The sequence below is a fragment of the Daldinia childiae genome (genome assembly GCF_008694065.1).
Source record: "Daldinia childiae strain JS-1345 chromosome Unknown Scaffold18, whole genome shotgun sequence".
Classification (NCBI taxonomy): domain Eukaryota; kingdom Fungi; phylum Ascomycota; class Sordariomycetes; order Xylariales; family Hypoxylaceae; genus Daldinia; species Daldinia childiae.
Genome location: NW_022984659.1, coordinates 46,847 through 62,119, shown reverse-complemented (window position 1 = coordinate 62,119; position 15,273 = coordinate 46,847). Strand labels below are relative to the sequence as shown.

Here is a 15,273-nt window from a genome sequence, read left to right as displayed (position 1 = left end):
CTTGCTTCTAGAGCTTCGACAGCTAAAGTCCGGGTTTCCTAACAAGAAATCGTTGTCGCTCGTATTATCGATAACAAACTGTCGGTTTTTCCTTAGGTCCGGGATCTGAGTATTTCTCAATGCTGATTGGTTTAATATACTTGGATACCATACCTAAGGTCTATGTACATTACATAGTAACTATGTAGGTAGTAAATAAAGATCCCTGTTCCAAGCTTCAGCGGGGCAAAGGTAGACCCGCCAGCTTATCGATTAGGAATTTTGCGAACTTGCATATTTTCCTCTTTTTTTATTTTTTTCTACAGCGAACAACCAAAGAAGAACATTCAAACAGCGAACCTAATTCAAACCATTAGATCTATTACAATATAATAAACCGTCACAATGCCCAAGTCAAAGCGTTCCAAAGTCGTTCACCTCACGCAGGTCGACAAGAAGACCCGTAAGAACAAGGAGCGCCTCTTCGAAAATATCCGCGAATGCATCCCCCAATACCAGTACTGCTTCATCTTCGCTGTCGACAACATGCGCAACACATATCTGAAAGACGTGAGGCAGGAGTTATCTGATAGCCGGTATGTCCCCTCTCCCTTAATGTTTAAACCAAATAATATATATAGGTATATATATATATCTATATACAAATATCTAATAACATCATAGTCTCTTCTTCGGCAAAACAAAACTCATGGCCCGCGCCCTCGGCCACAGCCCCGAGGACAGTTACGCCGACAACATCTACAAGCTAACCCCCTATCTCCGCGGCACCGTCGGTCTTATCTTCACCAACCGGTCACCCGCGCAACTACTACCATACCTAGAATCTCTAGCCGGGGAAAAGATCGACTTCGCGCGCGCCGGCGCAGTCGCACCTAGAGACTTCGTCATTCCCCCGGGAACCTTGCACGCGACGGGCGGCGAGGTCCCAGCCGAGCATGATGTCCCCCTAGGACATACCCTAGAGCCCGAGCTGCGACGTCTAGGCATGCCCGTGCGCATGGTTAAGGGACGCGTTGTGCTGGAGGAGGCGCTCGAAGGTGCGCGTAAGGAAGAGGGGTACGTGGTATGTCGGGAAGGCGACGTGTTGGACTCGCGGCAGACGAGGCTGTTGAAGTTATTCAGCGTGTGCATGAGCGAGTTTAAGATCAAAGTCGTCGCGTACTGGAGCGCCGCTACGTCCGAAGTTACGCCCGTAGACCCGGAGGCCATGGACGGCGTCGAGGACGAGGGAAGTGATTAAGGGGAAAACACAGTTAACACAGTCAACACAGTCTGTTGCTGGTACTATATCCATCCACTATTCCTGTAGTTTTCCCCCGTATATATTCTCGTATGTGCATTTACGGCGATACCATGGTTGCTGGCGTTTTTTTGGCAGAGGCAAAAAGAAAGGGGCCGGAAAGGTTTTTAATGATTGATTGAGGTTTTCACTATTTCGCTATGCTCGCATTAGCATTGGCATGTTAGGGCTTATCTAGGTCGAAAGGCATTATATGAGTCGTCATCATCCAAGACGACAGCCGTTAAAAAACTTCTTCGTGACTATCTTACATTACAATTCGATGCTATATCTTACGAGAAACGTGTCCAGCATGAATAAAAAAAAATTATTGCTAATACACGGGATTACACGACTTGACTCATAACTTTTTTTCACTTCCATCCAACGCCTCCTCTTTCCACTTGACAATATATCATCCCCATCCCCGGTCAGTAGGCATACCCGTCGTTTCTTACCTCCGACCTTACCTGAGGAAATAAAAACTACTCGCTATTTATTGTTTGCGACTTAACTAGACCTTGCAATTATTCCCTACGGTCATCATAGAGTACATGTGAGTGTTAAAAAGAAAAACGAATTACCTCGCCAATTTCTGGTATCAATAAGGGTTGCGGCGATCCAGAAGATAAAAGGAACAATCAGACATGAGCCGCTGCTAGATAAGGATGGAGCTAGGATTCCGGGTCGAACTCGAGCCCAACTGGCTGCACGGATTCTGGCGTCTTCTTGCTTCTCGTCTGCTTTCTTTCTTTACCTTTTGACTAGTCGTCGTCTGGTATCAAGTAGCTGTCGTTCATTCGGTAGCTTTCAAAACCATCTTACCCTTGCTTACCCTTGGTGGCTAAAGGCAGAAGGAAAAATCGGGATGTTTTGCATAGATGCAGAAGTACGGAAGACAGAAGATACCCACCAAGACAAACGGCTCTTGTCTCGATAAGATTGATCGGCTCAGTAGCGTCGTAGCTTTCGCGGATCCTCGTACGTGCCTTCGTAGCCCCGTTTCCGACTCTCGTCGTCTCTCGACCGGTCGTAGTCGCGATACTCTCGTCCGCCACGAACAGGTTCGAAGTTAGCGCCGCTTCGGCGGTCGCGGTCGCCGAATCTGCCTCCGTCACGATGTCCGCCTGATCTATCATCATATGAGCGACTGCCGTTGCGCGAGTCATACCCACCACCTGAACCACCTGGTCCTCCTGGTCCTCCTGGACCACTGCGGTCCCGATCACCTCCGCCAAACCCACGGCGTCCACCGAAGTTAGGACCGGCCGGCGCATTAGGAGGTGGGTTGTAGCTGTTCTGAGGACCGAAGCCACGATCACGACCGGAGCCGAAATCCCCCCCACCGCCACCGCCACCTCCACCGCCACTACCTCCTCCTCGGAAACCGCGGTCACGACCACCCCCGAACCCTCCTCCTCCTCCTCCTCCTCTTCCACGGCCCTGGAAACCTCCGCGGAAGCCTTCGCGTCCACCGAAACCGGCCCCAAATCCGGGGCCGCGAGGCTGAGGAGGCGCAGCCTTAGAATATCCACGACCACCCAGGCCACCACCGAAGCGACGAGGTTTCCAGCCTTTAACTGTTCGACCTCTTTCGACGTCTACCTTAATTCGGCGATCTCTAATGCGAATGCCATCGCAACCATCTAGAGCAGCTAGTCACACGTGCGCAACAAGGCGCGTTTGTCAGTAAAGCCTTACCAAATATTTATACCTCGCCTAGACGAAAATGGGGATTAAAAGGGGGAGGGGAGGAGATAGGCAAGCTTGAGGGCCAAATCTCGAGTGAGAGACATGGGTTAAGCAGAACCGTATCCAAGGGAAATATTAATGGTAGTATTACCTCTCATGTCTTTCTCACGTTCAAAAACAACAAAAGCATATCCGCGATGGGGCTTCTTTTTCTTATTCGGCTTCTCGTGGGCATGTGTATCGCTCACGATACGGATCTACAAAGGTGTTAGCATAAGAACAGAAAGATGCAAGGCGGTAAGGGTATAGATTATAACGTACGCGTTCGACGGGACCAAAGCGCCCAAATTCTTTCTCGAGGTCATGCTCGGTAGCATCATAACTCAGTCGCGCGACAATTAAAGTCTTGAACGGGTCGCCACGTATGTTAGGATCATCATTGGGCTTATCTAGAATCATATTATATTAGTATTCTGATGAGTTTATAGAATGAAAATAGAGAAGCACAAACAGTTTAGTGGACCCTCAGTCAACATCCTCTCTTGCTGTGCCTTCTTCTCAAGCTTTTTCCTGTCGCGCATCTGCAACCAGCTCTCGGTAGGTTGGTATCCGTCATTGTCCTTATAAGAAGCAAGGGCAGGGAGATAATTGGCGATGGCGGTAATTTTATGCGTCCTTCGCTGCTCGGGAGGGAAATCGGGAGCAGGCACCCATCGTAAAGGCGGGCGCGGCGCGAAGAGGGCGAGAAGATTTGGAGGAAGCTTGTCTGTCATAGTCGCGTCGACGATCTATAAAACGGGAGCAGGAAAATAACAAATTTACAAGGATGAATAAAATGAGAAAGTTAAATGGAAGATGGCGAAACAAGGAGGGGCTCAAGGATAGACACAGTCTTTCATTGATGGATGAAAGAATAAAAAGAATGAAGTTAATTGTTTTCGCGTCGTTGGGGGAAGTCGAGGAAATTGCTTGAAAGCTCCAATGCTCCATTCAAATTTCGACTTGGCCTAGCTAGGTACGAGAGTACCTACTAATGTTCCTACGAACCTTTCCTACATGTACATACGAATAGTGATGCTAACAATTAAATTTAACCGAGATATTCCCAGACTTATGTACCTAAGGCAGTAACTTAGAGAAGTACTTGCCGAAGTGCTCTTACATGGACCTACATAATTTACCGTCCGTGCATACATAAGGTTAGGTAGGTACATGCAATACACATTAGGTACGTATCTGGTTTAGTGCGCAACACCCTCCCCCAGCAGCGCTTGTGAATTGATTACCTACCTTAGGTACGTACTTTATATATCTTCGTAAAATTTCACAGTTGAATAATAGAAGACGTCGCTGTCGACCTAAATCTCTAGAGGCGCAACAATGACGATCAGGGCATTAGAGAAGGTTTCCGTTGGCCAGGTAATAATAAATATTAATTCTCAATTAGCTACTATTATATTCAGATGAATTAGCTAACACTGTATCAGAATGGCATCGGTGCCTTCATCTTGCAGTGCAGGAAAATAGATGTTCACTATTGCGACTATTCCGGAAGTTCTAGAGGAATGAAGTAAGACCAACCCTATTTGAAGCTTCATAGCTTCATAGCTTCATAATTGAAGGAACCTATTTCTAATTTCATACATTCGTGAAAAGCTCCTTTATCAAATCCCAGCTGGCCAAATTCGCCTCCACTCATCCCCAGATCGAATTCGCCGTTTCTCCTCGACCGCGAAAACACCCCGTGCTTATCGGCCACTATATCAATGGCAAGGAAAAGGCTATTTGCGTCAAGAATATGGATTCGCTTCAGATACTGAAGAAGCTAGAACTACTACGAGACGCGAGCGGCGAGAAAATCAAGAAGGTCAACAAACCGGTTACTAGTATCAGCGAGAGTGTGAGAGGAATATGGAGTCCTTACCACGGCACAGGCATGACGGTATAAATGAGACCTGGAAGGGAGACACTCGGAAACTTGTCACCCTTGTACAACTATATATGGGCAGAGTGTATAACACAGCTAAAGGCACATATACCACGAGCCTAGACCTACAGTCCGAGGCAACATTTATGAATAAAAACATGACGAATTCACCCAAAGATGCTTACGAGGAAACTTTCAAACACAGGGCTAATCCGTTTTTACTACAACTTTGAATTAGATAGTGAGCACAGAGGTCATAGCCTAGGATTTATATCCCATGCATGAACTTCCAACGTCTGATTATCATCATCATCCCTCTCATTAGAGGTAGCTTCCCGCTAATATTCCAAATTTTCCCCCGCCTAAGACTTGCTGTTGATGATGTCCACAACTACAATTTGTTAGCCTAGGTTCAACGGTATAGAAACAAGCGGTAGTCAGTGTGTACTTACATGCGGGCTTAAGACTGGCACCACCGACGAGGAAGCCGTCAATATCCTTCTCCTTGCTGAGGTCCTTGCAGTTCTTCTCGCTGACGCTGCCACCATATAAAATTCTGGTTTCATCGGCAACCTTCTGGCTCACCTCCTTGGCTAGCCAGTCACGGATAGATGCATGTACCTCCTGGGCCTGCTGGGTTGTAGCAACCTTGCCGGTGCCAATAGCCCAGATAGGCTCGTAGGCAATGACGATCTTACTCCAATCCGAGATCTGTGACTTCAAAGCAGCTAGTTGAGCTGCGATGACTTCGAGGGTCTTGCCAGCTTCTCGCTGCTCTAGAGATTCGCCACAGCACCAGATGACGCTGAGGCCATTCTCGGTAGCGTACTTGGTCTTGGAAGCAACAACCTCATCACTCTCAGCTAGGATAGTGCGTCGTTCGGAGTGGCCGAGGATGACCCAGTCGATACCACTATCCTTAAGCTGGTGCACTGAGATCTCGCCGGTAAAGGCACCGTTTGGCTTATCAAAGACGTTCTGCGCAGCAACGCCAATTTCCTTCTTTGCGTGTTCGCGGACAAGGAGGAGGTAGAGGGCCGGCGGAGCTATGACGGTCTCTAGAAATAGGAAGACATGATGAGCAAAGATATGCTCCTGTAATTGGAATAGACGGAGAGAAAGGAACATATTGTTTAAAGAGAGGAAAGAATTGTTAGCTTACCAACAGTGGAATCTAGTTGAGCCTTGTTCAAATTTTCGACAATATCCTTGATGGACGAGATAGTCCCGTTCCTATATTAATTACCAATTCGTATCAGCTCCTATGACCTTGCCTCAGTCCCAAGCCTTCGAGGAATCTTGGTATACATTACGTATATATGGAGGGGTCCTACATCTTGAAGTTGCCGCCGACAAAGAACTTGCGCGCCATGATGGGCAATGGGCAATGGGCAATGGGCAATGAGATAGGTTAAGCTTGAATATGTAGGTAAGATATTTCGAGTAAGGTTCCAGGAAGGAAGAATGTTTAATATGAAGAGTAGAAGTAATTGGAAAATAACGCGGAAGAAGGAGGAGAATCTCTTAAGACAGTTGATACAAGTAAAAACGGGTGATTTCTATGTTTAATTCAATCTCATAGGTACAGCCCACTTTCCGTAGGCGGGGTCTTTACGTACATGTAGTTATATGATGTTAAAGTACCTGAATGTAACCCGCAAGAAGCTTGTGAAAAATAAATAAACCCCGCTAGACGTCACTTAGGTGTAGGTACCTACATGTACGATGGAAATCACTCATCCGCGCTAATCAAGTATCTTATACGCATGTTTATACCATACGACATATGCTTAATCTTGTACTACATACATTTCGCATCCCCAACAGGTCTCTCCCGTCTTTATACAGGTACCGATCTCCTTCATATCAGAAACATGATATTATATAACTCAACATTTCAAGTTGTAAATTAGTTTAACAGGTAACTAACATAATTCTTCTCTCCACCTAAATTCAGTAATGAAAACGCTTCCTTCGCGGCAAACTAAACTCACTGTCAGAACCATCCGTAACGTAAGATTCTTCATATTGTCTCCCGCTATGTCTCGGGTATGATGGCCTCTCTCGGTCAAATGGATCGTCTTCCAAAACTGACCCTTCTTGTATGAGATACTCAAACTCTCTTCTTCGACGGCCATCTACCCGTCGCAATACAGTATCGTAATCCTCTTCATCGTCATCAAGAGATAAGCGATTGAGACGCGATACTTCTTCATCGATATCACCCCGTCGGTCAGAGGTAGATATATGTCTTTTGTATAGGGGAACTGGCGGCCTTGCTCCTGAAATAAAGCGCGGATTAGGCCTTGAGTACCGCGCTTCACGGCGTGCTCGCTGCTGTGCCATCCGCGCATCGTTTCTCCCGCGGATGACGCCCGCGAGGTAAGCATCGTCTGTAGCTCTGTCGACATCAACAGGGGACGTCATCTGGGGCGGGAGAGGTCCCGACATAGGCGGCATCCTAACCCCATTTCCAATGTCAAAATGATTGTTGTAGTTTGTGTGATGTTCGAGTAGGCCCCGGCCAAGTCTATTCGTGTGTCTTCTACTCGAGCTCCGAACCGGTACACGATCCTTATTATGGGCTCGTGCGCGGTTTCTACCCCTATTGAGCGACTCAGAAGAGTAGAAAGTGTCCGGCGTCATTTGACTATCAAACGATCTATCCGACAAACATTCGGAGTAGCTTGAGTCGCTTTCATGCCTGTTGTGCTTTATGCCGTCGGCTTTTTGCTTTCCTCCCCTGCCAGCTGGAGTATTATTCATAGCAGGACGTCTGGTTCCTGTCCCTGGTCCTAACCCGTTGGGACGTGTCGGAACCGTTTGTGGGCGATTCCCATTCGACCCCGATGGTTGCCTACTTTCAACAGGGCCAGGGCCTAATGGAGGTACTCGAGGATTCAAACCATTATGTGGTTGTGATTGTGGTTGTGGTTGTGGTTGTGGTTGTGGTTGCGGCTGTGGTTGCGGCTGTGGCTGTGAGTGCGGATGTGCGATATGATTGTTTTGCGAGAAGAGCACTCTTTTTTTCGCTTCATAGAGAGCAAGGATATCAGCATCTGCTTTGGGAACACGCTTGAAATATGTCGTTAATGAGATCCTCTTGAAAGACCTAGGTTTATTCCCATTTGTTTGTCGATGCGCTCGCCTCCTGGGTACGCCATGATGTCGTCGAGGTTGTGGATGGTTTCCTCCAGCCACGACAACATGCAGATCAATTTCTGCGAGTTGATGGTCTAGTTGTACAAGCACCCAGCGATAGTTCAATGGGTCCGGATTCTGTATCGTGAGCTCTTCTGTCGCCTCGTCGATTTGCCGCTGGAGCGCAGGGCTTAGAGATCTCAACTTGTCGGTAGGTGTGCGAGTCTTCCTATTCAGATATTGAATTCGTCGCTTTATCTCCTCAGTCGACATACTCCGGACCCGAGATCTAATTGCCTTATCCCATGTAGGGAGTTGCAATCGTCCTTCGTCGTCATATCGACTTTTCGCTGGGTATTTCTCAAATCGGAAAAGAATATACTCTGCGAGGTCTTCTCTCATGTCATCTACGGTCATAAGACCACGGCTTACATCCGAAATCTTAACAGAAGGGCCTCTAGTTAGGTCGACCGGGAGTCCTGCTCGGGGCGGGATTGCTTGCTGGGACATAGACTGCGGCTGTCCTACCGGACGGCCGCCGAATCCCGCAGGAGACCCTTGAGCTTTGTGGGGACCATTAAGAGGTAGTGTGCCGTGATTCTCGGCCATCGTAGTGGTAGTTCAGCTGCGTAGGAGCGGTTACTTAAATAGGGGAATGTGCACAAGACAGAATATAGGCGTCTAGTTGGCTCGGAACAAAATACCCTCCGGTTATATATAAATAGAACGCAGCCGGAAGAGTTGAGGTTTAAGATCCATTCCTAAGATGCACAAAAGGGCAATGGATCAAGTCACCCCATGGGGATTCGGTGGGGAGGGTCTTGAACATATAGGTTCCGGATCAAGGGGCTATTACCTAGCCAGCATTTTTTCCAATTGACTATATCGATGCATGATAATATTGTGCACTTCTTCTCATTTTAAAACTACTATCTACCTAGGGATGCTAGGAAGTTGGGCGTCACCGCTGTCCATTTTACAACAACATCCCATTGTCGACATAAGCACTTGGAGCTTTCTTCTTTTCTCACAGGTGTATGTAAGTGTGCCCGGTGATCGCCCGGTTTGTATAGAGCTATGATCGGTATGCAGCCCCTACCATGCAATAGTCGCCCGAGGTGATAGAACGCCGCCGCCCTGAAATTCCGTAACCCAGTAGGTCTATGGTCGATCGATTTCGATCCCTAGAGTAAGTTGTATGTATGCATGATTTTGACACGTAGTCCATTGCACAAGCTTCTTTTACAGGGCGAACTCGATAATGTCAAGGCTGGCAGATTAACAGCCTCCACACCTCTAGTCTTAGTTGCTGTCAGCATGACCTACAGCTTCATGAGGGGTAGAAGCAAGAAATTATTTATATATATGAAATACAAATAAGGCGCCTACGCTTCCCTCCTACAAGTCCGCCTGCTTTTTATCACATGCCATGTCACTCAGCTTTGCATCCTTTTTACGACATCTTGTTTCTATATCATGTCATGTATGTACCACGCCTAATGAAACCTAGATTGCGGGAATTTATTTATGCTACACTTACGCTCGTCTTGCGCGGCTCTGCAGATAGGGTAGCAGTAGTTGCGAACAGTTTCCCCAGGCAACCACTCCATGCCCTTCACATTAAATAAGCCTCGTAATCGTTGGCCCAGAGACCTACATGAACTATATGTAGTTGCCTAGCATTGACTATATTATGTAGATGACATACACCTAGGGCAAACAGTATAGTGTAACGTCAATTCTTTAAGACAGATACCTAAGTTGAACGGAGAAAAATCATGAGAGGGGACGATCTCACCCAAATGAGGTTATACAACAGACTTTGACGCACTCGCTACACTTCCCACCATCACCATTAGTACTACATCTAAAGCAGCAATAAATAATATTTTCTGCTAATTTCCATTTCTTTAGCAATAAAGAGCGCAAAGGGCTGTTGGTTAAGGATACTATTATTAATACTTCACCTTGAGTGTGTATATTTGGTGGCTTAATATTAAGCTACACACTGGAAAATGGATGTATCTTAGTCAATAACACTTGAAAGAAATCACATATGGCTAGCGTTAGGCACGCCACCGGGACACCCAGGAGGAGTTGCCACCTATTCTAGGTAAGAACATGTTTGCTAGTGTTCTAGGCCGGTCCAAATCCTGCTTGTGGCTTTGGGCATCTCTACTTATAGGGGCGTTACTACTATTAGGAAGCTCGGAAGATATAATGTAGCTCTGTCCTCTAAAAAAAATCCATATCGCGAGGTAGGATACTTATATCTTACCCTACTGGACTAGTAGTCACGAGCCAGATACGCTTCCAGTAGTGCATTAACTATTCATACCTATTCAGTCTAAAGTATATTCATATGTAAACCAGGCTAGTGATCCATACGGGCATATATCATCCATCCTAGTATCGGGTTGTTACATCTTACAACAGTCAGAATAGATAAATTAGTTCTTCACTAAGTTTCAACTGGCTTCTGATATCTATAGACACGACTCAAAATCGAAGCTACGATGTGAGAAGCCAGTATGAACAACTAGCCAGGCAGTATTACTGGGGACAATGAGTTAGGGTAAAGTTGCAATACCTTAAGAACATATTTAATGACTGAATTTTGTATAGTATCATGTTATTTAAATATAATCATTCACAACCCTTCATTAATTTTTATGTTTTAGGTGAAAGCTGGGTTGAAATGTGCAAAGTATGGATATAGGGCTAGTTCAAGCGGGAAAAGTTTAACCCTGAAAGGCGGCTAGGCACTTTGGCGGAGTGGTTAACGCGATGCCCTGCTATAATCAATGATAGGAAGGCATTCCCTTCGGGGGCGTGTGTTCGAATCACACAGGTGTCGACTTTTTTATTCGTTTATTTTTTGGTTAAGTTTTCTTCTTCTAGTATTTTTTTCTTTAGCCTTTTATCCTCTTTAAAATACGCTTAGCTACGTGTAGTTATTATATACAAATGTATTGTAATATTATAGAATTTATCCCCTTGAGATGTCGTGCTTTAAGTATAATGTTATCGCTAAAATTATCATGCAATTAATTATTCCATCGCCGTAAGGGACAATTTTAGAATATTTACAACATCAAATCATTTGGGCGATTATCATCGTGTAGGCTTAATACCGACTTTGATTTTATTCCAACATTGTATCATATATCAAGCCTCCAGAGCTTCCTTCAAGACACTTTCGTCTATAAGCATAGCCAGGGAGTCTCGTGAAAACACATCCCGTTTAGCATAGGAAGCCACAAACTTGTCTTCTTCGACTAGCACTTCTAGAATATCAGGCGGCATACGGACATCCCACTTATGAACATGCCAGGCTGCTTTCAGTACCGTGATATTAGTCTTAACAGCCTCTGCGGCTCGAGCAATAATATTTGCAGGATCGCTTTGGAAAACATCATCCGCTTGCTTTAAGGCCTTAAGGTACCTCACTATTTCATGCCTCTTTTTAGGCTCGTTGAGCTTGTCGGTTGTGGTGGCTAGATTGTATATTTCTCGGTACACAGTCTGGTTGTCCCCGAACACAACAGCATCGGGGCCGAGGGTCTCAATTCCTAACTCGACTGATGGCTCCCACATCCCGATGGCGTCGATACTTCCATTTCTAAGCATGGCGGGGAACGTATCGGCAGCACAGGGCTCTTGTAAACACCCCAGTCCATTTACAACCGTATAGTCTACCGGTTCTAGACCTACTGTCGCAAGGTACGTCTGGACAAAGTATTCGGATGAAGTTGTGTTCAGACTCCCAATCCTTTTCCCCTTAAGATCCTCAAGGGTGCGAATCCCAGACTTCCTGTTGGCCACGATACGATAATATACTTCCGCGACAGTGCCAATCATCCGAAGGTTCTTATGAGAACCGAACTGCAGGAGGAGCTGGGTCTCTGAATTCGACCCGAGGTCAACGGTCGAGTCGTTAAATAGACTTGAGATACCACCATTTACAATATCCATATCTCCCTTGAAATAATCCTCTTTAGCGACAAGCTCCGGTGTCCATTCTAAGACTCCAAACGCACTCGCTATTTTCAGGGAACCAACGAGGGGGGCTGTGATAAGAATTGCGCAGTGTAGGATAATGCGTGATTGGCGCATGGCGATACGATTTTAAATGTTCATACATGACCTTCACATGGCTATGGGTGAAAAACAACAAACGGCGATGTTTTATAACATACGGGGGGAATTACTGGAAGCATCGGGCTGTGAAAAGGGGTACAGTAACCATACATAATAGGCTATATATTGGGCTGTTACCGGCATAATAGCCGATATGTTATAAACTTGTAATGTAAGGACTTTGTTATAAAAATTATATAATAATTTGGCATTTTATGAAAGAAATTCGTAAAAATATAAATTTAACCGTATGTAATTTAAATAATTGTTAATTTAAATAAAATAAATGTATAAATTTTAAAATTAATAATTATTTAATTTTAAAAAAATATGAAAATGTAATAATATTTATATATATTATTATATATATAATTAAAATTTATAAAAGTTTAATATTTATATGTGGTTTTATTAATATAATAAATTTTAAATTAATTACTGTAATTTTTTTATTATTATGTATTTTATATGTTTTTTTAAACGTATTATAAAGTTATTTTTAATTTTTTAAACTTAATAATTTTATAAATTTATAATGTTTTTTTTGTTTAAAAGTTTAATAAATTTATTAGTTAAATTTTTTTTATTAATGTATTATATTATAATATGGTTAGTTTTTATTTTTTATTTTATATAATAATAGTTTTTTTATATAACGTAAATTATTAATTAATAGTTTATATAAATTAACGGTTTAACAAAAATATATATAAAATAAGTTTATATATAACCGTGCATTTTATTTATAAAAATCTTATGAAAATTTAGATTTTAAATTTAAATATATAATTAAATTTTAATAATAATAATATTTTTATTTATTTTTATATTATTTTTTTAATTAATTAAAAATATAAAATATAAAAATAAATTTAAAAATATTTAAAAATGTTATAATTTATATTATAATATAACTTATTTTAACTAATTTAAACTAGAAATTTAAAAATGGTTCGGGGGGAAATATTTTTTTTAATTACATAACTTTTTAGTTAATTACACTTTAGCACATTTTTTTAAACCATTTTTTAATTTCTAGTTTAAGGTAATTTTAAACATTTTTTTTTTATTTAGTATAATAATAAACGTTAAAACTTATAATATTATAACGTATGTAATATTATATAAATATGTAAAAAAAACAAAAAAATAGTAAAAGTAAAAGATTAATTTTAAATGATTAAAATATAAAATATTTTAAACGTGGTTATAAGTGGTTATAAATGTAAACGCGTGGGTATAAACGTATAAATATAAGCATATAAATGTAAGCGCGTAAATATAACATTTTAAAGCTATTTAAACGTTAAGGCTTACGATATTACAACGCGATATCGTATAAATATGCAAAAAAAACAAAAAGGTAACGAAAGTAAAAAATTAGTCCCGAGTAATTAAAATAAAAGGTATTTTAAACGTTATTATTACTTATTATATTATTATTAATATAGTTTTATTAAACCTTTAAAATATATATTAAATATGGTTAAAATATTAAATAACAATTAAAACTAAAATTCGAAAAATGTTTTTTTTAAAATTTATAAATATAAACAAATAAATTAAAGGTTTTATGGCGTTTATAACGCCAATAAAAAAGAAACGTTCCTCGAATCTTTAGTTTTAACACATTAAAATAAAATATAATAATATTTTTTTCAATTTTTTTAAATATTAATTTTATTGTTATATAATATATATTAAAATTTAAAAAAGTTTAATTAAAAATTAATAAAGTTATAAATTTTTAAAAATGTTAATTTTTGGTTATATTTTAATTAAACCGTTAATTAATTATTTACGTTATATTATTTTTAACAATTTATTATTAATTTTTTCGATTAATTAATTGTTATTATATTATTATATAATAATGTAATCGGTTTTTTAAATACATGTTTTAATTATTTTAAAAAAATTATAAATTTATGCCGTATTAACGGTAATAATGGTAAATATAATATATTTAAAATTTTATAAATTTTTAATAATAATTGTTTATAATTTAAATAATTATAATATAAATATTTTAATTATAAAAAATATATAATTAATAATTACTTTTTTATTAATTAAATTTAAAACATAATTAACGTTTATTACGCCGTGTAACCCGATTTTATTAAAAACAATATTAAATCGGTAATAAAAAAAGCTTTATTTAAATAATAACCATATTTAATATAAGGCATATTAAAGGTATATATTTTATTATACAATTTTATTAATATTTTTTTATATTATATATATATTTTTTTTACTTTTACCATATTATTTAACAATATTTAAAACAATTATTTATTTTATTTTTTAAATTTATTTTTATTTATTTTTTTAATTAAAATAATTTTTTTTAATTAATATTATAATTATTCTATTATTAATTTTATTTTTTTAATTATAAAATTTTTTTTAAATTTTTTTTAAAAAGGTTTAAAAAAGGTTTTTTAATAAAATTAATATAAATATTATAAATTTTTTTTTAAATATATATAAAAATATATAGTTATAATATTATTTAATAAAACGTTAATAATTATAAAAATAGTTTTTTAATATATTATATAATTAAATATAATTAAAGGTTAAAAAAACTATTTAAAGTTTAAAATTATACAAAAATTATTTATTTAAAAAAATTAATTATATTTAATAAAAATATATAAAATATATTTATTATAATAAAAAGTAAGTTTTTTATATATTAAATATTTTAAATATTTATATAAATTATATTATTAATAAAATATTATATAATAATTTATTTTATTAATAATTTATTAATTAATATTAATTTTATATTTAAAATTTATATAAAATTAAAATTAAAATTTTATAAATTATAAAATTTTTTAAAGTTACTTTTTTTTAATATTATAGTTATAGTAAAAAAAATTTAAAATTATTTTGTTAAAATTTATTTTAATAAATTAAATAATTTTATATTTATTTAAATTTTTATTAAATTTTTTTAAAAAAAAATTAAAAATAATAATAATTTAATTTTATTTAAATTAAAATAAAAAAATAAAAATATTAATTATTTAAAAGCTATATTTTAAATTTATTTTAAATATTTATAATTATTTAAAAA

General features: G+C 39.1%; 6 protein-coding genes across 7 annotated transcripts; 2 read left to right on the top strand and 4 right to left on the bottom strand.

Annotated features, from left to right (window-relative positions):
* Positions 1 to 384: 384 nt before the first annotated feature.
* On the top strand, positions 385 to 1,240 carry GL218_09299 (Ribosome assembly factor mrt4; the record flags this gene model as incomplete). Its single annotated transcript, XM_033586132.1, has 2 exons — positions 385 to 575; positions 664 to 1,240. 2 exons carry the CDS (start codon positions 385 to 387, stop codon positions 1,238 to 1,240), a joined length of 768 nt encoding a protein of 255 aa, XP_033439729.1.
* Positions 1,241 to 2,230: 990 nt separating this feature from the next.
* GL218_09298 (U1 small nuclear ribonucleoprotein 70 kDa like protein) lies at positions 2,231 to 3,744 on the bottom strand (the record flags this gene model as incomplete). Of its 2 annotated transcripts, none has more annotated exons than XM_033586130.1 (4): positions 2,231 to 2,925; positions 3,123 to 3,228; positions 3,293 to 3,420; positions 3,483 to 3,744. In XM_033586130.1, 4 exons carry the CDS (start codon positions 3,742 to 3,744, stop codon positions 2,231 to 2,233), a joined length of 1,191 nt encoding a protein of 396 aa, XP_033439710.1. The 2 variants fall into 2 exon arrangements, with proteins under 2 accessions (XP_033439710.1, XP_033439709.1); XM_033586131.1 differs by having other exon boundaries at positions 3,141 to 3,228.
* Positions 3,745 to 4,351: 607 nt separating this feature from the next.
* Positions 4,352 to 4,919, top strand: GL218_09297 (54S ribosomal protein L51, mitochondrial; the record flags this gene model as incomplete). The annotated part of the gene is made up of 3 exons (XM_033586129.1): positions 4,352 to 4,390; positions 4,459 to 4,541; positions 4,628 to 4,919. The coding sequence occupies 3 exons, from the start codon at positions 4,352 to 4,354 to the stop codon at positions 4,917 to 4,919; spliced, it is 414 nt and encodes a 137-aa protein (XP_033439713.1).
* Positions 4,920 to 5,260: 341 nt separating this feature from the next.
* On the bottom strand, positions 5,261 to 6,270 carry GL218_09296 (Triosephosphate isomerase; the record flags this gene model as incomplete). Its single annotated transcript, XM_033586128.1, has 4 exons — positions 5,261 to 5,289; positions 5,351 to 5,956; positions 6,061 to 6,131; positions 6,233 to 6,270. The coding sequence occupies 4 exons, from the start codon at positions 6,268 to 6,270 to the stop codon at positions 5,261 to 5,263; spliced, it is 744 nt and encodes a 247-aa protein (XP_033439731.1).
* A 581-nt stretch (positions 6,271 to 6,851) lies between these two features.
* On the bottom strand, positions 6,852 to 8,648 carry GL218_09295 (uncharacterized protein; the record flags this gene model as incomplete). The annotated part of the gene is made up of 1 exon (XM_033586127.1): positions 6,852 to 8,648. One exon carries the CDS (start codon positions 8,646 to 8,648, stop codon positions 6,852 to 6,854), a length of 1,797 nt encoding a protein of 598 aa, XP_033439715.1.
* Positions 8,649 to 11,207: 2,559 nt separating this feature from the next.
* Positions 11,208 to 12,155, bottom strand: GL218_09294 (uncharacterized protein; the record flags this gene model as incomplete). Its single annotated transcript, XM_033586126.1, has 1 exon — positions 11,208 to 12,155. One exon carries the CDS (start codon positions 12,153 to 12,155, stop codon positions 11,208 to 11,210), a length of 948 nt encoding a protein of 315 aa, XP_033439714.1.
* Between the last annotated feature and the right edge of the window lie 3,118 nt (positions 12,156 to 15,273).